This window comes from Eurosta solidaginis, unplaced genomic scaffold (genome assembly GCF_040869045.1).
Source record: "Eurosta solidaginis isolate ZX-2024a unplaced genomic scaffold, ASM4086904v1 ctg00001103.1, whole genome shotgun sequence".
Lineage (NCBI taxonomy): Eukaryota > Metazoa > Arthropoda > Insecta > Diptera > Tephritidae > Eurosta > Eurosta solidaginis.
Window position 1 is genome coordinate 438,639 of NW_027136936.1, and position 23,527 is coordinate 462,165.

Consider the following 23,527-nt stretch of genomic DNA (forward strand, 5'->3'; position numbering starts at 1 on the left):
ATGGATTCGGTAGCAAGGCTAAAAAATGTGAACAACCTTATGCCTTTTCAAAGAATAACAAACTTCGTCCATTGTTCCAGCGACAAACAATGGACATTTTGAAGTATCTACTCGTCGCTTGTTTATATAAGTTAACACCACACACATTCAAACTTCACAAACATTCACATAGTGGGTTGCCTGCATTCTCTAAGTCACATCGCAGCACACGAGAATGCGATAAACGCTGACTAAGCATATTCACATCATGGGAACATTACTGGTGATATGATATCAACAACATAAGCCACCTGCATTCTTCACTCCAGTTACAAAAGCACATGCGTATGAAATAAATGCTGATGCCTCACTACCGCTCCGTGGGAACATAGTTCACACTGCAAGTACTGCGCATACCTTAGCTTCATATTTCTATACGAGCATCCAACAAACGTCAACCGCGCGTCACCAGCGGATGGGAACATTGGCAGTGATACGATACCACTGCAACATATGAAAATACCAACAACGATGCGACGCCGCTGCAATTGGGCCGTCGCTAAGAATTAATAAAAAGCCATACTAATATAGTTTTAAGTTCAGTTGTATTTCAGTTGAAGTTCAGTTGTATTCCAGTTGCATTTCAGTTGTATTTTGCTCATGTAAAAGTAATAAAGTGAAAAACACCGGCATAAGCCGGCAAAAAAATAATTTTTTTTAAGTTTTAAACCCACAACGGGTTAACTGGCGCCCAACGGCCCAGTCGCGAGTTAAAAGGCCCTAAAGTAGTGCCCCGCGAATTTAACGCTCCAAAAGGCCCTAAAGCAGTGCCTCGCAAACAGATTCGCGGAAAACTCATCGCGACAACGGGAATCCACAAGTGAATAGCTTCAGTAGAAGAAAGTCACGCACCCACGCAGAGTGCGCATCGAGGGAACCAGAGTAGCAGAGAATTTCTATAACTATCGAGAAAAGATGCAAAAAGGACCAAAAACCCTCTACGCCGTGGGACTAATGTAAGAAATAATTAAATTAGAGTAATATATAGTTAACCAATAAAGATAGAACTAAGTTAAGTGAAGTGAAAGTGAAAGTGAACTGCTATCGTTAAACAATTTTTGTTTTTACTAACTTGCGAGGTTGGTAAGCGAATGAGAAAAATGGCTCAGAATAATATACTTAGGCCTCCACTCCTAAATACAGGAGCAACAGCTGCCTCAACAGCACCTGCAAACCTTTCCCCTCCCCAAGTCGTAACAACGACCGAGGAATTTAGGGAAGTTGTAAGAAGCACCCTAGCCGAAATCCTTCAGACCGACGCTTCAGTACTGACTAGAATCAGTGCTCAACCCCCTTTGCTAACTGATCAGACAATTGACGAGAGGTTCCGAAATAGCATTTCCGACATGGACAAGATCCCTGACGTCGTGGGTTCCCTAAGAGAGTTCAGTGGAAACCCTACTGAATTCAGTAGTTGGAAGAAGAGCGTAGAAAGAGTACTAAAAATTTACGAACCCGGTGTAGGTACTCCAAGGTATTTTGGTATCCTGAACATTATCAGAAACAAAATTATCGGTGGTGCAGATGCCGCGCTCGAAGCATACAACACCCCGCTCAATTGGAAGGCAATTTCGCGTTGTCTTACAACGCACTACGCCGACAAGAGGGATCTCAGCACCCTCGAGTACCAAATGACCTGTCTCATCCAAGGACGGAAGTCGGTACAGGAGTTTTACGCAGAAGTTTACAAGCACCTATCTCTCATCCTCAATAAAATTTCCTGTATGGAAATTAACGACGAAGCAATGCGTGTACTCACCAATACATATCGCGATAAAGCACTAGATACCTTCGTAAGAGGATTATCAGGCGACCTCTCCAGGCTCCTCGGCATGAAAGAACCTGCAGACTTACCCGAAGCATTACATTTATGCACTAAATTAGAAAACCAAAACTTTAGGTCCATACATGCTAACAACCAATATAGCTTTCCGAAGATACTGAGTTCACCTTCAACCCCATTCGACACCCACCAAAAACCTACTATTCCCGCAAGGAAGTTCCAACACGGAAATCATCCCTTCTACCCACAGCTCGCCCACATACCTCAACCAACCCCTCCCATGATACAGTTCCCCCCACAGTTTCAGCATACCTCATATCAACAACCCATATACCAACAACACATATACCGACAGCCCTATCCTCAGTACTACTATGGGCAAGGTGTACCTCCTGGTAGACCTCTTAACAATAAACCACCTCCAAGACCAACTCAGCCAAAGCCGCCGGTACCAATGGAAGTAGACCAGTCGCTGAAAACGAGGAATGTTAACTACATCAACAGACCTAACGACAACAATGCTACGTCGAAACGACCACCGCCCACGCAATCCCATCAACATATTAGGAATTTCCCGAACAAAGTTCAACGTGTAAACCATATTTCCCCAACCCTCGATTCCACAACAACCGACTCTGGCCAATACGAAGGCGACACCAACACATACGATCCGGAGAGCGAGGAACAATCATGGCAGGACTACTACAACACTTACGAACAACAGGAGCACCAGTATCGCCAAGACGACGCAAACGAATACGTGGACGTTCATTTTTTAGATTAACTCCCTCATCGCTTCCTTACTTTGAATGTAAAACAAGCGATGGCAGAATACTTAAATTCCTTATCGACACTGGTTCAAACAAAAATTACATTCAGCCCGCGTTAGTTACAAACCCTAAACCAAATGACAGCGTGTTCTTTGCAAACTCCGTAGGCGGAAAAATAAGTGTATCACATCATACCGAACTTAACCTTTTTGGCCTTAGAGATAAAAAGCTAAAGTTCTTTATCCTACCAACCCTGAAATCCTTTCACGCCATAATTGGCAACGACAGCTTAAAACAACTCAAAGCTGTTATTTACACCTCTAACGACTACATGCTTATAGAAAACAAAATAAAAGTCCCCATTAAGCAACAAATTTCTAAGTCAGTGAACAACATAGAAATAAAAACTGAACATATGAATCCAGAACAAAAAGTCATTATCGGGAATTTAGTGCAACAGTTCCCCACATTATTCGCCGAACCCGATAAAAAACTAACATACACCACTAGAATCGTCGGCGAAATCCGTACAACAAACGACTCTCCAATTTACACCAAATATTACCCTTATCCAATGTCTCTAAAAAATGAGGTTGAAAAACAGGTCAATAAACTTGTCGAAGATGGGATTATACGACCATCTCACTCCCCGTTTGGATCGTTAACAAGAAACCAGACTCTGCAGGAAATAAACAATACAGGCTAGTAATTGACTACAGGAAGCTCAACTCGGTTACTATTGCAGACAGGTACCCCATCCCCAAAATAAACGAAGTACTAGCGCAACTAGGACGTAATAGGTTCTTTTCCGTCATCGATCTGAAAAGCGGATTCCACCAAATACCCCTGAAAGAATCAGATATCGAAAAAACCGCATTTTCCATAAACAACGCAAAATATGAATTTACTAGACTCCCTTTCGGACTGAAAAACGCACCATCAATTTTCCAACGCACCCTCGACGATATACTACGGCAACATATAGGGAAGTTGTGTTACGTCTACATAGACGATATCATAATTTTCAGCAAGACAGAACAAGACCATGCTAAATCCTTACAAATAATTTTCGATACACTAGAGCAAGCCAATATGAAAATCCAGCTAGACAAATGCAAATTCTTCGCGCAGGAAGTAGAATTTTTAGGATTCATAGTCACTGCAGACGGCATTAGAGCAAATCCATTAAAGATTGAAGCAATAGAAAAGGTACCTATACCAAAAACACTAAAGGACCTCAGATCTTTCCTAGGAATGTCTGGGTTTTACAGACGTTTCATTAGGGACTACGCCAAAATAGCAAAACCCCTTACTCTCATCTTAAGAGGGGAGGAAGGACGAATGAGTAAACATTTATCTGCAAAAACAGCAATAACCATGAACAACGAAGCAATAGACGCCTTCAATAAAATAAAAAGGACGCTTACGTCCAACGACGTGATGTTACAATACCCCAATTTTGGTGAAGAATTCCATCTAACTACCGACGCCTCCAATTACGCAATAGGAGCAGTGCTTGAACAAGATAATAAACCAATTCTATTCATATCTAGAACCCTATCAAAGGCCGAGGAAAACTACGCAACAAATAAGAAGGAAATGTTAGCCATCATTTGGGCCCTTAAATCTTTGAGAAGCTATCTTTACGGCCCTGCCGTAGTCAAAATTTTCACAGACCACCAACCTCTTACATATGCCCTCAGCAACAAGAACAACAATAGCAAACTGAAGAGATGGAAAGCCATCTTGGAGGAGTACAACTATGAGATCAAATACAAGCCCGGCCACACAAACGTCGTAGCGGACGCACTTTCTAGACCATCACAAGAAATAAATTCATTGACACCCACCCAACACAGCGACGAAAGTTCAGGTCAAACCCTTATTCCCTACACCGATGCACCCATCAATGCATTCAAGAACCAAATTTTTATTTCAGTAGGAGAAATTCCTTCATACCAATTTAAGATAATTTTCCCCACCTACCACCGTCATATCATAATCGAAAGAGATTTTACGGAGGAAACTCTCACCACCCTACTTAAACGATACTTAAATCCTTCAACAACAAACTGCATAAGACCCGAAGATACCATTCTGGGCAAAATCCAAACAATATACCAAACTCATTTTAGCAGATACAGAGTACTCTATACCCGCAAATTCATAAAGGATATCTTGAGCGAAGCGGAACAAGAAACAGAAATCATAAAGGAGCATAACAGAGCTCATCGAAATGCAATAGAAAATAAAAAACAGCTTTTAGATAAATGCTATTTCCCGCAAATGACTGCTAAAATAAAAAGAATCACAAAACAATGCAAAATATGCAATGAAAATAAGTACGAAAGACATCCGACTGCCCCAATCATACAAGCAACCCCAATTCCCAATTACCCAGGACACATTGTCCATATCGATATATATCACACAAACAATAAGGTTATCCTCACAGCCATCGACAAATTCTCTAAATACGCCCAAGCGAAAGTACTTAGATCAAGGGCGACAGAGGATATAAAACAACCCCTTCAAGAATTGCTAACCTCTTTTGGTATCCCAGAAAAAATCGTTATTGATAACGAAAAATCCTTAAACTCTGTAACCATAACCTTTATGATCGAAAACCAATACGGAATAGAGATTTACAAGACACCCCCTTACACCAGTACTGTCAACGGTCAGGTCGAACGCTTCCATTCCACCCTTTCAGAAATAATGCGATGCGTGAAAAGTGAAAGGACGCACGACAGCTTCGAAGATCTACTTAACAGATCACTCTGCAAGTACAATTATTCCATCCATTCGACAATTAAGAGAAAACCAATAGAAGTATTTTTCGGAAGGACTGTAAGTACCGACCCCGAACAATTGGAAAACCACAGGCAAGAAAACATAAAAAACTTAGCTGAAAAACAAATAAAAGATTTAGAATTCCACAATAAAAAAAGATCAATCTTCAAAATTTACAGTCCCAATGACATCATCTATGTCAGAATAAACAAAAGAGTAGGCAATAAGCTTACACCCAGGTACAGGAAGGAGGTCGTTAGAGAAGACAGGAACTCCACAGTCATAACCCAATCAGGGAAGACGGTGCACAAAGGGCTGATAAGGAGCTGATAAAAATATAACAAAAAAAAAATAAAAAAAATAAAAAAATAAAAAAAATTTTTTTTTTTAAAGAAGAAAAATCACTTTTTCTCATTTCTTATCTTACCTCCATGTAACAAATTTTCCATCGATTAACACGCCATAGGCGAACGATTTAACAAATAAATTTCACAAAACTTCGAATAAATAGAGTAAGGAAATTTCATAAAATGGTCGTATCCCCAAAATTTTTATTTTTTTTTCTCTGCAGCCTACTCGCCTGTACTACCCAGGGAGAAGTCCAAATTCACGACTATTCCTCATCCCACTTAATAACCATCGATAATGGTTCCTCCAAAATCAAGGATGGCACCCTTAACTTTATCCACATCATTGATACCGCAGTCTACCGTCAAGTTCTGCAAAACATTACTGAGATGATAGACAAAGTTTTAACCACCGAAAGTCCTATTTATCCCACCTTGCAACACGAGGCCCAACAAGCTATTGAAATGTTGGAAATCGTAGAGCCTCCTCATAGTCCCAGACAAAGAAGATCCCTAGATATCCTTGGCACGGCCTGGAAATACCTGGCAGGAAACCCAGATCATGACGACCTAATTATGATAAATGGTAATTTAGAAAAACTAATTAACAATAATAATAAGCAATATTATATAAACAATGCTTTTAAGCAGCAGATAAATAATTTAACGAAAATCACTAACGATATATTAAGTACCTTTCAGAACGAAGAGGTAATTTTAAACGAAATCGCTTTAAATTTACAAAATAAAAATAGGCTTATAAAAGAAGAAATAATTAACATAAAATATGCCATACAATGGGCTAGATTAGGTATTATAAATTCCATGATTTTGAATAGGAAAGAAATTGAAATATCCATTAAGGAGTTTAATAAGGAAAATATGCCCTTCAACACAATGGAAGAGGCTCTAGAATTAGCCGAAGTTAGCGTATTAAGCAACTCAACTTCTATTTTGTACGTCTTGAAAATTCCATTAACTACAGAAGTAATTTATAACAATTTTATTATAAAATCAGTAATAAAAAAAGATATAATGATTAATTTAAAATTCAATAATATTATTCAAAATAAAGAAGAAATATTCGGAATAAAAACTAGTTGTAAAAAATATAACTCAATTAGCATTTGTAAGCAAGACGAATTGTTAGATTTAAAAAATGACTTTTGTATAACTAACCTAATTAAAAGCCTTAATTCTTCGTGCCCCATGATAAATTGCCACCACATACCAAGAGACGAGCTAATTGCCCCAGGAATACTATAACCTTAACGATTACCATGGCAATATAAGTATCAGCGGAGATATGCGCAAAATAAATGGCACCTATATAATGAACTTCAAAAATGAGACGGTAATAGCTAACGGCAGAACTTATAGGAATTTCGAAACACCTCCTTTAAGGGTGATGCCAGCAATAGCACAGCCAAATCCAAGGGAGGAGAGCTTCACCAAACTTTTGTCACTCGAAGCCCTTAGCGAGTTACACTTGAACAACACTATAAAAATCCAGTCCCTCCAAACAGAAAACACGGCCAACCGAATATTCTCAGGGATTACCATAATCCTAGTTATCCTTGTCATTGCCAGCCTCAGGAGGTACTGCAGGAAAAAAACAAATAAACCTACAGAGCAACCATTACAATCAATCACTCAAGGCAGCCAGAGCCAAGAAACAACCAGGCAAGTCCAAGTCCCAGTACCCGAAGTAAGGACTTTTCAAATTTTTCAGACGATCGAGGACAACCGTCTTTAAGAGGGGAGGAGTTAACACCACACACATTCAAACTTCACAAACATTCACATAGTGGGTTGCCTGCATTCTCTAAGTCACATCGCAGCACACGAGAATGCGATAAACGCTGACTAAGCATATTCACATCATGGGAACATTACTGGTGATATGATATCAACAACATAAGCCACCTGCATTCTTCACTCCAGTTACAAAAGCACATGCATATGAAATAAATGCTGATGCCTCACTACCGCTCCGTGGGAACATAGTTCACACTGCAAGTACTGCGCATACCTTAGCTTCATATTTCTATACGAGCATCCAACAAACGTCAACCGCGCGTCACCAGCGGATGGGAACATTGGCAGTGATACGATATCACTGCAACATATGAAAATACCAACAACGATGCGACGCCGCTGCAATTGGGCCGTCGCTAAGAATTAATAAAAAGCCATACTAATATAGTTTTAAGTTCAGTTGTATTTCAGTTGAAGTTCAGTTGTATTCCAGTTGCATTTCAGTTGTATTTTGCTCATGTAAAAGTAATAAAGTGAAAAACACCGGCATAAGCCGGCAAAAAAATAATTTTTTTTAAGTTTTAAACCCACAACGGGTTAACTTATATGATCGGGATAATAAACTTAATTTTCTTATTGACCGTGGGGCAGAAATTTCAGTTTAGCCTATATCAAAATTTTTAAGTAAACATATTTCCGATATTATTTTAACAGCAGCTAATGGTTCCACAATTTCGACATATGGAAAAAAGATTTTGAATATAAATTTAGGTTTGAGACGAGAATTTCCTTTTACATTTTTAATAGCTGACATAGCGAAACCAATAATTTGTGCTGATTTTTTATGGAAATATGGCCTGCTTATTGATATCAAAAATAAACGTTTAGTTGACCCATTGACAAATATTTCATCAACACGATCTCATATTTCTGTAATGTTCCTCTTCCGAAAACGTTCTCAGTTGTTGTTGGTGTTGTTGTTGTAGCTCCATGAGGAGCTTGGGGTCGCCAGAGCCTCCTCTGTTAGTGAAACAGGATTCGCCGCGGATAGGTGAGGTTGACAATTGGGTTTGGAGAAGCTATATATTGCGCTGGCAACCTGAAGGGTTGCGCCACACAGCCCCTTGAATCCGGTATTTTAGTAGCCTCTTACGACAGGCACACCTACCGCGGGTATATTCTGATCGCCTGACCCGCTGGGGTCAGTAGATAACAAATATACAAAATTATTAAAAAGTTTTCCATCATTGATAGCTGAACCAGATTATTCGAAACCAGTTAAGCATACTACAGTCCACAGACTTTTTACTGCAGGAAACCTTCCTTTTTCTAAGCCCAGGCGCTTGGATCCAATTAAATTTAAAGTGGCCAAAACCGAGTTCGAGTTTCTACTAAAAACTGGAATTTGTAGACCCTCAAATTCCTCAGTAGCATCTCCATTGCATTTAGTACCAAAAAAGGATGTTAACGACTGGCGTCCTTGTGGTGATTTCCGTAAATTGAATGTTATTACAGTACCTGATCGTTATCCTTTACCTCATATACACGATTTCAATATGAATCTTCGAAACAAAATTATATTTTCCAAAATCGATTTAGTGAAACCATACTATCAGATACCAATGGCCAAAGAAGATATTTTCAAAACGGCAATAACAACACCTTTCGGTATGTTCGAGTTTTTGCGTATGCCTTTCGGATTAAGAAATTCTTCACAAACCTTCCAGAGGTTTATTAATGAAATTGTTAACGGTCTAGATTTTGCATTTGCATACATAGATGACTTACTTATTGCGAGTGAAAATGAAGAACATTTTACGTGTACTTTTCGAACGACTATCCGAGTATGGGTTAAATATTAAACAAAGTAAATGTATTTTTGTTGTTAAAAATATTGACTTTTTAGGGCACAATATTTCTAGTTCTGGCCATCAGGCCATCCTATGAGAAAACAGCAGATATATGTAATTTTGAACGTCCAAAAACTATAAAACAGGCACAAGAATTTATAGGAATGGTAAATTATTACCATAGGTATATTCCCAATCTAGCTGAGTACACGAATATAATATACGATTTAATTAATAGAACAAACAAAAAACGCGAAAATACAATAATATGGGACGACACATCAACTAAAAGCTTTGAATGTATTAAAGAAAAGCTTGCATCTAAGGTATTATTAAATCATTTTAATAAAGATGCATCACTTTCTTTAAGTGTTGATGAATCTAATACGGCAATTGGTGGTGTCATACAACAACACTTTAATGGTACATCTGAGCCATTAGGTTTTTATTCAAAAAAGCTTTCTCCATCGGAGACGAAGTATAGCGCATTTGATCGAGAATTATTAGCCATTTATTTAAATATCAAGCATTTTAGATACCTTTTAGAAGGGCGACAGTTTACGATTTACACGGACCACAAACCATTAACTTTTGCTTTAAGCTCAAAAACGGAGCGCAGCCCTAGGCAAACAAGACATCTCGAATTTATTGCGCAATTCATTAATGATATACAGTATATAAAAGGAAAAGATAATGTTTTAAATTTTTTACAAAATGAACAACAGAAAGATAATGAACTAAATGAAGTAACAGTCAAAATTTTAATAACCTTAAGTCAATCAAAATTCCTGTACTAAATTTTAATATTTGGTGTGAAATTTCGGGAGAATATCCCCGGCCGTATATTCCATATAATTTAAGAAAAATGATTTTTGAAATGTTACATGGAATATCACATCCAGGTACAAAGGCTACTCGTAGACTAATAATAAAAAAATACTTTTGGCCAAATATGAACAAACAAATTAATCTATGGTCTCGAGAATGTATCAGTTGCCAAAAGTCAAAGGTTTATCGTCATACAAAAACACCTATTTTCAAAATTCCAATACCAAAAAGTATATTTGAGCATATCCATTTGGATATTGTAGGCCCTTTACCAATATCAAAAGGATATATTTTTACTTTAATTGATAGATTTACTCGTTGGCCGGAGGCATATCCATTAAAAGATATTTCTGCTGCAACTATTGCAAGAAATTTTTTAATGAATATATTTCTCGTTTTGGCGTTCCTTTAGAAATAACAACAGATCAGGGCACTCAGTTCACATCAAATTTGTTCTCGGAACTAACTAAATTACTTGGGAGCATCATATAACAACATCAGCCTACCATCCTCAAGCTAAAGGAATGGTGGAACGTTTTCATAGACAGTTAAAATCATCAATTATGGCTAGAAATGGGCTCAGAGATTGGTATCAAGAGTTGCCAATAATACTTCTAGGTTTGCGATCAACTTTCAAAGAAGATGTTTCGGCTACACCTGCAGAAATGGTTTATGGTCAAAATTTACGGTTACCTGGTGAGCATTTTGTCTCGGTTAATGAAAATTTAAGTTCATCAGATGTCTTAAATAGTTTACGTGAACACTTTAAAAATTTTAGATCAAATTTAGTCCATCATCAAAATTCTTCTAATAGTTTTATTCCAATGGACTTAAAAGATTATAAGTTTGTTTTTGTGCGTGTTGCAAACAAACATGCTTTAAAACATCCATATGAGGGTCCTTATAAGGTTATCGAAAAAGACATACAAAATTTCAAGGTGGAAATAAAAAATATTGCTGTTGATCGTTTAAAACCAGCCTTTATTGATGTTGCACAAATTACTAACACTAACACCAAAAAGAAAGTTACTTTTAATTTGTTTAACAACGATTCTTCGGAAGGGGGAGTAATGTAGGGTTCTTATAATTTTTATTTAACTTTGTGTTTAATTTAATTTGAACTTTGTAATTTTAATATCTTTTAGCAATATTTTAATTTTCTATATTGATTTTTCGGTTATCAAAAATTTTCATTATTTGAATTTGGTAAAACAAAAAATAGTTAAAAAGATCAAAATAATATATAAATTTAATTTAATTATAACCTACACTCATCATCAGCGATAAGTATGCGGACTGTGCTATGCAGAAAATAAAAGAAGATCTTGACTCCTTATACCAATGGTTGTGCCGCAGAAAATTGAAGTTAAATGTTGATAAGACTAAGTTCATAATATTTTGCAAAAATCCGAACATCATACGCCACATCGATTTAAACAATATAGCTTTGAAGGTAAAAAACAGTGAAATTCAAAGAGTAAAAGAAATGAAGTATTTAGGAGTTTTGATTGACGATAACTTAAATTTTGGCGAACATATAAACTATATTGAAAGAAAAATTGCTTAGAAAATAGGATTCATGTACAGAACATGTTAGCCACCGTCATAAAATTTTGGTGTATCGTTCAATTATTGAACCACATTTTATCTACTGTCCTACAATCCTACTGTTAGCGAATGAAATGCAAATTAAAAAACTGCAAATACCACAAAACAAAGCAATTCAAGAACAACAAAAATTATAATGCTGAATATGTTGAATTAGCTCAGTATAAAACAGTAAATTACTTATTTTGCATTGAAGTATATACACCATGCAAGATTGGGAATGTTACCGAGCTACCTTAGTAATAAAATAAAATATAATCATGAGATCCATAACTATGAAACTAGGTACTGCAAAAATATAAGACTGCCTAGAGTAAGAACTGAGTTCGCAAAGAAGACCCTAGAATACATAGGGTATAAAATGTATAATGAATTACCTACTGCGATAAAGGCTGTAAATCACAGCTGCTGGAAGGTAGTGGGGCGCTGAGGTGTAGACTACGGGACGCCCTTGGGCGTGAACAGCAAGGAGCCACAAAAGATTTATAAAAGTTACGAGGACGTCGGGTTTTGGGATCTAGCCCAGAACAACCTGCCCGATGCAACCATCCCTTGCACGTGACACACTGACAAGAGTATGACCGTCCTAAAAAGATAATTTTCCGGCAAACGCAGCAAAACCATTTCTCAGGACCGGGTCAGGAGACGGACGCTGATTGGGTTCGATACCTTCCCGGAACAGGAGAGTATGGCGCAGTTCCGCTGCAAGGAGCTGCTGGAGGGATGACAATTTGTGGGAGGGACGCAACAAATTAAATGTGGTTACACTGAAATGACAGCCCTTGGTCGGGAAAAATCCCGAGTCCCTCCGGTACATAGAACCGGCTGACTTGGGAGGCGCCAACTGGTCCACCAACTGCTCACCCCTGCTGTCCGCCTGTAGGTTAGAATGCCTAAGATAATGCAATTATCGCCAGTGGGTAGTGCGGTGATGTCAGGGCAGTATTCACTGGGGCAGTAGGTGACAGGAGGGATGTAGATGTTGATAATTTCTAAGTTTACATCGCCTGACCGGACAGATATGCCTTGACGTCCCAGGACACTGTCCCAGCAACGGGGGAGACGTCGTCACTCTGGGGTGAGTGACGGGTGACTACGGCTAAGTTGGGAGGCCAGGACGCAATTTCTGTTGTGGTCATGGGACGTCCATGGGTAAGCATTGGGTACCAGGTGTAGTTGGTTTTGCCTAGCAGGAGGATGACAATTTGTGTGAGGAACGCAACAAATTAAATGGGGTTAAGAAATGGTAATTCTTTACTTTTATTATTATTATTCATTTATTATTACGGCGTTTTAAGCCTAAAACTTAGATTATTACAAATTATAAATATATTTTAATAATAATAGGATTTCTAGCGTTTGGGGTGTCGGAATGCATGAGATTCCGATCAGCACGGGAACTGGTGGTCCCAGCGGGCGAGTCTTGGAGTCATCGCATTGGGAGGTTGGAAGGACGTGTTCTCAATCCTGCCCTACTCCTAGACGTATGATTACACAGTTTTATTATTTATGCTGTCGGAATGCATTTGATTCCGGTCAACCCAAAAGCTAGCAGCTCAGCAGAACGAGCAATTCTTATCGGACGGTTGGAAAGGACGCGTTTCGAATCCTCCCTGTACAAGCTTTTATGTACACACAACCAACTATAATATATCATTGTTGTAGGAATATACGTGATTCACATGAACACTCCAACTGTTTGTCTGGGACGATATTTTCCGGAATTCTTTCCCAATTTCACTTCTGCTAAAACTCATCCCAAGGTGGAATCACCAGGTGAAGTAAATAAAAAAAAACAGAAGATGTACGCTATCTGTAATGGTAGTAATGTATTTTCAACGGTCAGAAGAGGGTAAAAGTTTTAACCGCTCTGAAAAAATAGGAGAAGGAAAATATATACCTTGCTACGAAAGTCATTACAGACTTTGTTTTTTCCAGCATACCATTGGCACCTAACGTCAGTGCAATATGGATACAAAGGACTAGTGCGAGTTTACACTACTTACTTACTGATCCCGGAAGGGCTCCGAAAAGATCCCGAAATAGTCCCGACAAAGTACCGAAATTGGCTTCGGTTTGATGAAAAGTTTTACAGCCCCACTTGGAAGTGATCATAATACTAAAAACGCATTGATATTGCCATCTGCTGTTAATTTTTCGTTGAGAGTCGGAAGTAAAACATGTCCTTCTCATATATTGTACAAACTTGATAAGAAGATCCCCCAAAAACTACTGACAGTTGAATTCATGATGTATTACTAATCTTAACAAGGTATTATTTACTAAAATATGTCACGGGATAATTATATTTAGTCTGATTAATTGTTAAATTTGTAGACTAATAAATAAATAAATATACTAGTCCCCTGGCAGTCGGCCTAGAGCCAGAAGATACTGATCCGATCGAACCGGATTGATATATTTTAAATTACAATCCATAACTGTAACATTCCTCTTAACTTAGTGGTCTGATTTTTAGGGCCAAACAACAACAACAACAGGGATTTACATTTTTTTGTAACTATTTTTAGAATTCCATTGTTTTAGCGAAGTGTTTACATAAATAAGGTGTAATACCTCAGTTTTGGTGTTCTTGTTGTAGGCATGACAAAAACATTCCTCGAGTCTTTCGTAGCGCTGCACAGGCGAAAATCCTACGTTGGATATGACGTGAATACAAACAGTTTGTTTTAACACGGACCTGTTTCAATTTAAATTAAACATACATAGTATTGGAACGTAATAGTTTAGCACTGCCTTAGGTTAGGTTAGGTTGAACTGGCCGGTCCATGAGTACCTCACATAGACTGAATAAGTCCGTAGTTTTACCAGAAGTTTGTTTTAACGACCAAACGGAAAAAAAAAAAAATAAATAAATGTAAGGAAAAAGCCTATCAAAAACCAGGACCTATGTTATAAAATAACTCCGTCCCCTGGCAAATACTAGAAGCTTCCTAGGACTTAAGCCACTTGCTTCTAGATCTGAGTCTTAGCCTGGCAAGCGCAGGGCACGAGCACAGAACGTGCTCGATAGTTTCCTCCTCCAGCCCGCACTTTCTACATCTGCTATCACTGACCAAGCCTAACTTAAAGGCATGCGACGCCAGAAAGCAGTGTCCAATCAGAATACCCGTCATGAGTCTACAGTCCTCTCTTTTTAATGACAGAAGCAACTTTGTTAGTCTAAGGTTGTAAGACCTACACATAATCTTCGACACTTTACAGCTCAGCGCTTGAACCCTTTCCTGCTTGGTCGATCATGTGCACCTCGTTTTTTTTTTTGCGGGGGAGGCTGAAAAATGCCTAATGCACCATAATTGCTGCCGTCGCAGCAACCGTGTGTCCGTAGACTAAAAAAAAGCCCCGTTTTGGAACCATCGCCCACCCCGGCACATCTTTCGCATTACTTCAGGGTGGCGTTCCACATTTCTCATTTTTTAAGAGCCTACTGTTGTCCCTGCGTCCAGGTTCCCGCTATTTGCTCTGAGTGTCCATTTAATCGCCACTGCTTCGCATGCGCATTTCTCTCCGCTCCCCCTCAGCATCCATCAAGCGTGTCATTACTATAAATGCTATTTTGCTCACTGCTGTCCAGCACTCTTTCCTGTTGCACATATATGATACTAAATTTCTCGTGGTAGGTTGCTCCCCGTATACTCCATGCAAGGCGAGTCTTTCCTCGTGGAAACGGGGGCAGTGGAACATGACGTGTTCTGCGTTTTCTAACTCCGTGGTACACATTGGGCAATAAGGATCTTCCTCTATCCTACGCTTCCATAAATACTCTTTGAAACCGCCATGTCCACTCATTATCTGCGTGAGATGGTAGTTCAGTTCGCCGTGCTTCCGCTCATTCCATTGAGCTACGTTCCAAACTAGCGTGAAAGTCCAACGTCCTTTACTCGAGGCCTCCCACCGTTCTTGCCACTTAGCTATTGTTTGTGTCCTTGTTCTTTTCTTGTCTTCTTCAGATGGTCACTCGCTATTAGTGTTATACAGATCGACCATTTCGCTTGCCAGTAAGTCCACTGGGATTTTCCGGGTTTGAACCAGGATCGCGTCGTCGGACAACGTCCGATAAGCACTTACTATTCTTAAAGAAGCAAGTCGGTACGCTGCTAATATATATTTTTGATGGGTCCGTTTAGATCCATACCACACTGGTGCTGCGTATAGTATTATTGAGCTGGTTACTGTGGTCAACAGCTGACGTGTAGCTTCGCTCGGACCACCAATGTTAGGCATTATTCGCATAAGTGCTCCATTAACTTTGGTCATTTTCTCCCCCACCGCCCTGAAGTGTTCTTTGAAAGTTAACTTAGAGTCAATGTGCACTCCTAAGTATTTTAAGGAATCCTTTGAAGTGATTTGATGATCCCCGACAGTTAAGACTAACTAGTTCGCCGACCGTTTGGAGCTTACTAATACCACTTCCGGCTAGCCAACTCCAGTCCCGTATTGGTCAGCCATTCCTTTATTCTTGCTTGCTGAGCAGGTCCAGATTCTTGGCCAATACTACCACTGCAATTTCATCAGCATATCCCACAATTTGCGTGTTTTCTGGTAGATCAATCTTTAGCACCCCGTCATACATTACATTCCAAAGCGTTGAACCGAGAACAGATCCCTGTGGGACGCCTCCAGTGATTTTGTACTCGTTTGCTCCTTGATCCGTGTCAAAAAGAAGTACTCTGTCTTTAAGATAGCTACCTATTATTCTGCGTAAGTAAGCTGGTGTGCCGAAACTTTGCAGCGCTGCCATTATCTGCATCCAGTTCGCAGTGTTAAAAACATTCTTGATGTCCAACATAATCAGTGCACAGAACTTCCTTTTTTTTGACCTCCAGATATAGCTTCTCTAGCTATATTGACGACTGTTTGTATTTCATCTACGGTGGATCTTGATTTGCGAAATCCATATTGACTATTCGATAAGCCATCTGGTCTTTCTAGAGGCAGCTGTAGCCGCTCGCTAATTATTCGCTCGAAAATCTTCCCTAGGGAATCCAGCATACAAAGTGGCCTATATGAGGATGGTTGGTCCGGCTGTTTACCACGTTTCAGCAATAGGACAAGTCTTTGTCGTTTCCACGGGCGAGGGAACACGCCTTCTTGCATACAGGCATTAAAAAGATTAGTAAATAATGTAGCCCTAGTTGTGATCGCGGCTTTAAGGGCTATATCCTGGGGATTTGTTATCAGCAACTCTTTTTGCAGCGTCCAGCACCTCTTGCTCTGTAATTTGCGAAATTTCCGTAATTTCTAGATCCTCGCTTGGATAAGTCCAGCAATCTGGCGCCGGGAAAAGTGTTTCAACGATAGTATTCATCATTATCGGGCACGTAGGTTGCTGTGATATCGGTCCTTTAACTTTGGCCATCACAGTTCCGTAGGCTGATCCCCAAGGATCTAGGTCGACATTATCCAACAGTTCCCTTAAGCATAACTTCTTGCTCTTTTTTATGGCATTTTTAAGTGCCTTTCTTTGTGCGACATAGGTGCTGTGTAACTCCGCATATCGTGGTGATGAGCGTGCCCTCTGCGCTATTCTTCGTGCTTTGTGACATTTTCTACGCTCTTCCGCGATTTCGTCATTCCACCAATATACCGGAGTGCGCTGTGCTTTTCCGCGACTTCTGGGCATCGCAGCATCACATGCCACACATAGCAACTTAGTGATTTGAACCGACTGGTCTTCCGCATGCGATTCTCGTACTATGGCGTCCTTCCAGATAATGTCAAATATTTGTGGGTCGAAAAGGTGCTGTTTCCATTTCCTACTTTGTCGATGTCTTGCTGCTACCGTTAGTGGAGTTTCGAGCAGCTCTACGCTAATAGCTTTATGGTCGCTGTGTGTGTAGACGTTGCTTATGGACCATTTTGCTCGTCTTGCTATTTCGCTGCTAGCGAAGGCGAGATCTATAACGGACCGTCTGGTACCTGTATCGAAGGTATATATCCCTGGTTAATTTAGGAGTTCTAGCCACAAAGAAGTACGGCTTTCGAGAAGAACTCTCCCTCTTTCGTAGGTTCGTCTACTTCCCCACACAGATGACCATGCATTGAAGTCTCCACACACTAAAAGCGGGTGTTTACCTCGTGCTTCAATGGTGATACCTTATATCATGTCTTCGAACTCGGCTATGGTTATGCTCGGAGGGGCATAGCAACTGAAGACGTATATGCCGTTGATTTTTGCCCACGTGAATCCTGCTACCGTTGTTGTCATATTTTCCTGTGGGAGAAATTTCCCTGGTGCCCAAATTGAGGCTTTCCCTGCCGAATCTGAGTGCCAACCCTGCTCCTGGCGATTTTTGTATTGTTCAGAAAGTACCACTATGTCATATCCTCCTTCATAGACTGTTTGGGATAATAGTTCTTGGGCTGCCTTGCAATGGTTTAAATTGAGCTGCAATACCCTCATGAGACAGTCATTTTGTTGCCCTCTCGTTGTGGGCAATTAAAACTGCCTGCTGAATGTTGTCCCCCACATAGCGCGCATTTCGGAGCGTTTTCGCAACTTGCAGCCTTATGGCCTTTCCGGCCGCATTTCCTGCATATGCTAGACCTATCTACACTCTCCTTATATTTCTGAGCTATATGCCCGTAGCCCCAGCACGTATAACAGCGTTTCTCTTGCTTGAGCTCTCTAATTCGGCAGGAAACCCATCCTACCCGGATTCTTTGCGTATTAAGGACCGCCTTGGCATCATCCGCTGTAAGGCTTATAAATGCGGACTTCGTACCACTGTACCCTGTGCGTTATATTTTTTATGGCAGTCACATCACACATGTGCACCTCTCGCCTTCGCTTAATTTCGTCCAGTCCAATTGGGGCGTCTACGGAGCAAGCTTCAAGGGATGCGCCCTTTTTATTCTATTCTATTCCCATATGCCCTGGGACCCAATATAGATGTATGCTTCTCCCTGTCCCGATTCTCTCCAGCGACTGCTTGCACTCTAGCACGCATTTAGATGCTGTGCTATTCGAGGTTAATTGCTGCTTGACTGTCAATATAAAAGTTAACACAATTGCAGCTTGGGATATTTTCTTCCAGGATTTCTACTGCTTTGGTTACGGCTACTATATCCGCTTGGAAAACGCTACAGTAATCCGGCAGCCTGTAGGATCTGTTTATTTCCGGATCAGCACAGTATACCAGACCCTACTCCTGCCACTACTTTCGAACCATCTGTGTACACATGTATCGCCTCGTACGCCATTTGAGCACTCTTGCGCCAACCGTCCACCTCTATTGTGGTCTTAAGATCGCCCTTGAAGCGCATATAGGGAATCAGGTAGTTAGCACTGCCTTACTTATGGAAGCCAACACCAAAAATACCCAAATGATGAATCTCTGTAAAGGTCCATCGATATTCACCTACTAGTTTATGTGAAAAAAGTACTAAAACTATCATATTTTAGTCCTGAAGAATGCAAAAAACACAGAATTTCTTTCTAAAATACCCGCGATATTTTTGGTAAAAGTCTAGTTGAGGGGTCGACTGCTAATACGCGACAAAAAATATCGAGGGAGGTGTCAAAAGACGCGTATTGACATCGACAACAATAATCCGAAGGCGGAAAAGAAATATTATATCTCTGTACAGAGATATTTGCAGTTGAATTTGGCGATTTTCATGTGGTTGTTGTCATGTTGTTGTACCCACACAAAAAATTGTGAACATAAGTGTTTTGCGTGGATATGTTGTTGTGTGGATATAGGGTGATAGTCTAGTTGAGGGGTCATCTGATAATACGCGAGAGGTGTCAAGAGATGCGTCTTGACACCAGTATTAATAATCCGTAGGCGGAAAATAAAAATTACCCGTGGGTACTTCCGTAACGGGGGGTGGAATCCATAGTATTTTTGCGCAGAACACCTTTCTGCAATGGCAGCCTTCGACCGCGCTTATAAAAAATTGCCCTGGTCGGGTCTAACACCGGTTTGGAGACCGAAACTATGTCCGCCCAAACACTTATGCTGACAATTTTTTTTTTTTTGGGCACAACATTACAACAACCACATGAAAATCGCCAACTTCAACTGCAAATATCTCCGGACAAAGGTAAAATTTTTCTTTTCCGCCTTCGGATTATTGTTGTCGGGGGCAATACGCGTCTTTTGGCACCGCTCTCGATATTTTTTGACGCGTATTAGCAGTCGATCCCTCAACTAGACTTTTACCGGATATAGTCCAAACCGCTGTTGGACCCACCCAGGGTAATTTTGGTAAAAGTCTAGTTGAGGGGTCGACTGCTAATACGCGTTAAAAATATCGAGAGAAGTGTCAAAAGACGCGTATTAACCTCGAGAACAATGATCCAAAGGCGGAAAAGAAAAATTGTATCTCTGTCCGGAGATATTTGCAGTTAAAGTTGGCGATTTTCATGTGGTTGTTGTTGCGTTTGTACCCACAAAAAAAATTGTGCATCACCGGGGCGGTAGCGCAAAAATACTATGGATCCCACCCGCGGTTTCGGAGGTACCCGCGGAGTCCCCCAGCGGGTTAGGGGATCAGTATATATCCGCGGTAGGTATGCCTGTCGTAAGAGGCGACTAAAATACCAGATTCAAGGGGCTGTGTAGCGCAACCCTTCAGGTTGCCAGCGCAATATATAGCTTCTCCAAACCCAATTGTCAACCTCACCTATCCGCGGCGAATCCTGTTTCACTAACAGACGAGGCTCTGGCGACCCCAAGCTCCTCATGGAACTTGGGGGTAGGGAGGGAGGGAATGGCCTGAGGTTTAATGTGGCCACATAAATCGTTCCCGAGATGGTCGGGCTAGTACCTTAATGGTGCTATGGTACCGGAGCGTACCGGATTTGTATCCGGCAAAGGACCATCACATCAATGACACTCCCCAAAGCCTTCGGGGAGCAACTTTATCGCTACAACAACAAGAACAACAACGAGGTACCCGCGGGTCTTTTTTCGGTTTTTCGTTAACATCTTATTAACGAGTTAAAATTTTATTTTCCGACTTCGGATTATTAATACTGATGTCAAGACGCGTCGTTTGACACCTCTCTCGATATTTTTGGTAGCCTATTAGCAGTCGACCCCTCAACTAGACTATTGCCGTAATTTTTTATAAGCCCGGCAGGTCAAAAGACGCGTATTGGCATCGACAACAATAATCCGAAGGCGGAAAAGAAATATTATATCTCTGTCCAGAGATATTTGCAGTTGAAGTTAGCGATTTTCATGTGGTTGTTGTCATGTTGTTGTACCCACACAAAAAATTGTGAACATAAGTGTTTTGCGTAGATATGTTGTTGCGTGGATATAGGGTGATAGTCTAGTTTAGGGGTCATCTGCTAATACGCCAGAGGTGTCCAGAGATGCGTCTTGACACCAGTATTAATAATCCGAAGGCGGAAAAGAAAAATTTTATCTCTGTCCGGAGATATTTGCAGTTGAAGTTGGCGATTTCCATGTGGTTGTTGTTGTGTTAGTACCCACAAAAAAATTTGTGCATCACCGTGGCGGTAGCCACGGTTATACCACACACCCGGACTTGGCATGGCGTAGCCCAGGGTTGTTTTTATAAGCGCGGCCGAAGGCCGCCAACGCAGAAAGGTTCTGCGCAAAAATTCTATGGAACCGACCCCCGGTTTCGGAGGTACCCGCGGGTCTTTTTTCGGTTTTTTGTTAATATCTTTTGAACGCGTTAAAATTTTTATTTTCCGCCTTCGGATTATTAATACTGATATCAAGACGCGTCGTTTGACACCTCTCTCGATATTTTTGGTAGTGTATTAGCAGTCGACCCCTCAACTAGACTATTACCAAATTTTTCCGCCATCGGATTATTAATACTGATGTCAAGACGCGTCGTTTGACACCTCTCCCGATATTTTTGGTAGCGTATTAGCAGTCGACCCCTAAACTAGACTAATACCGAAAAGTATTCTGCGCAAAAATACTCTGAATCCCACCCCCGGTTTCGGAGGGACCAACGGGTAATTTTTCGGGTTTTCGTTAATATCTCTTGAAACAGTAAAATGTTCCGCCTTCGGATTATTAATACCGATGTCAAGACGCGTCGTTTGACACCTCTCCATATTTTTGGACGCGTATTAGCAGTGCCATGCTGTCGTATAGAATTACCCATTTAAGTACTTACCAAAAAGTTTAAGAATAAACAAAATATGCTCCAAGGCATTACTCCATATGCTCCTTCCTTCATATAAATCATTGATACAGAAGTATATAATTGCATGAATTGTATGAAGACTTTTAAGTTGCCTCTAGTTAAAGCGCCAGGTTAACATACGTATGAGGTTAATATACTTGCATCATCATTTAGACGTGCCTAATCAACTAGCAAATGTCGCAAAGTAAAAACCCGTAGCACAATATTTTTCCTTTTTTATTATAGTCGAGGGATGTTTGTAAATCCCTTACAATAATAGGTTAAACGAATGTTGACGATTTATATATTGAATATTGAACTTCTCTTGTGATTGAATATATATTATTTTCGAACTTTTGTTTACCACAGTTTTCTTCACTGACGACCATCTGTGGTTTTCTTGTGGCCCTGTCGGAATTAAAGTTTTCATAAGGTGGTACAAAAATAACATGTGATTTGGGGGGATAATAGGTGCGCTCATAATAGAAAAATAGAAGGTGACGCATTGCGCATGTAAACATTGTTTTATGTGCAATTTTTACGTCATTTTCCTTTAGCTCTTGTTTTTTTTCTCTCTTTATTTCATTCGCTAAGGCAGTCCAGTATGACGTAGAGCGCAGAACGAAGCAATTTTGAACTCGTCAATGCACAATCTTCTTTAGTGATTTGTGAGGCGCGCTCAAGGCAATCTTAAGAGGGAGCAACAATCAACTTTTTCATTTAAAAGCGTCTAACCAACAAGGATAGATAATAGAAGACACCAGCTGAACATGTCGGGCAGAACTACAATTTGCCAATGTATTATTTCTTGGGCTCGGCCATTCCGTCTTTTCCTATTTTTCGTAATTTGTTGTCTCATATTTTTTGTTTCGCTTGACGAAAATTAAGTAAAGAAAATTGCCCTGTGTGGGTCTAACACCGGTTTGGAGCCCGAAACTATGTCCGCCCAAACACTTATGCAACAATTTGTTTTTTTTTTTGGGTACAACATTACAACAACCACATGAAAATCGCCAACTTCAACTGCAAATATCTCCGGACAAAGATAAAATGTTTCTTTTCCGCCTTCGGATTATTGTTGTCGGGGGCAATACGCGTCTTTTGACACCTCTCTCGATATTTTTTGACGCGTATTAGCAATCGATCCCTCAACTAGACTTTTACCGGATAAGTCCAAACCGCTGTTGGACCCACCCAGGGTAATTTTGGTAAAAGTCTAGTTGAGGGGTCGACTGCTAATACGCGTCAAAAATATCGAGAGAAGTGTCAAAAGACGCGTATTAATCTCGAGAACAATGATCCGAAGGCGGAAAAGAAAAATTGTATCTCTGTCCGGAGATATTTGCATGTGGTTGTTGTTGCGTTTGTACCCGCAAAAAAAATTGTGCATCACCGGGGCGGTAGCGCAAAAATACTATGGATCCCACCCGCGGTTTCGGAGGTACCCGCGGGTCTTTTTTCGGTTTTTCGTTAACATCTTTTGAACGAGTTAAAATTTTATTTTCCGACTTCGGATTATTAATACTGATGTCAAGACGCGTCGTTTTACAACTCTATCGATATTTTTGGTAGCGTATTAGCAGTCGACCCCTCAACTAGACTATTGCC

At 40.2% G+C, this 23,527-nt stretch overlaps 1 protein-coding gene across 2 annotated transcripts in view; it reads right to left on the minus strand.

Moving 5' to 3' along the window:
* The window catches only part of LOC137235833 (uncharacterized protein CG1161-like), a 264,130-nt gene extending 241,779 nt beyond the window's left edge, over window positions 1-22,351 (minus strand). The window contains exon 1 of one of the 2 annotated variants that reach the window (XM_067758653.1): window positions 21,911-22,351. In XM_067758653.1, coding sequence (XP_067614754.1) covers window positions 21,911-22,006 — 96 coding nt within the window. In that variant the 5' untranslated portion in view covers window positions 22,007-22,351. The remainder of the gene's footprint in view (window positions 1-21,910) is intronic. The other variant, XM_067758651.1, reaches the window with a different exon arrangement.
* Between the last annotated feature and the right edge of the window lie 1,176 nt (window positions 22,352-23,527).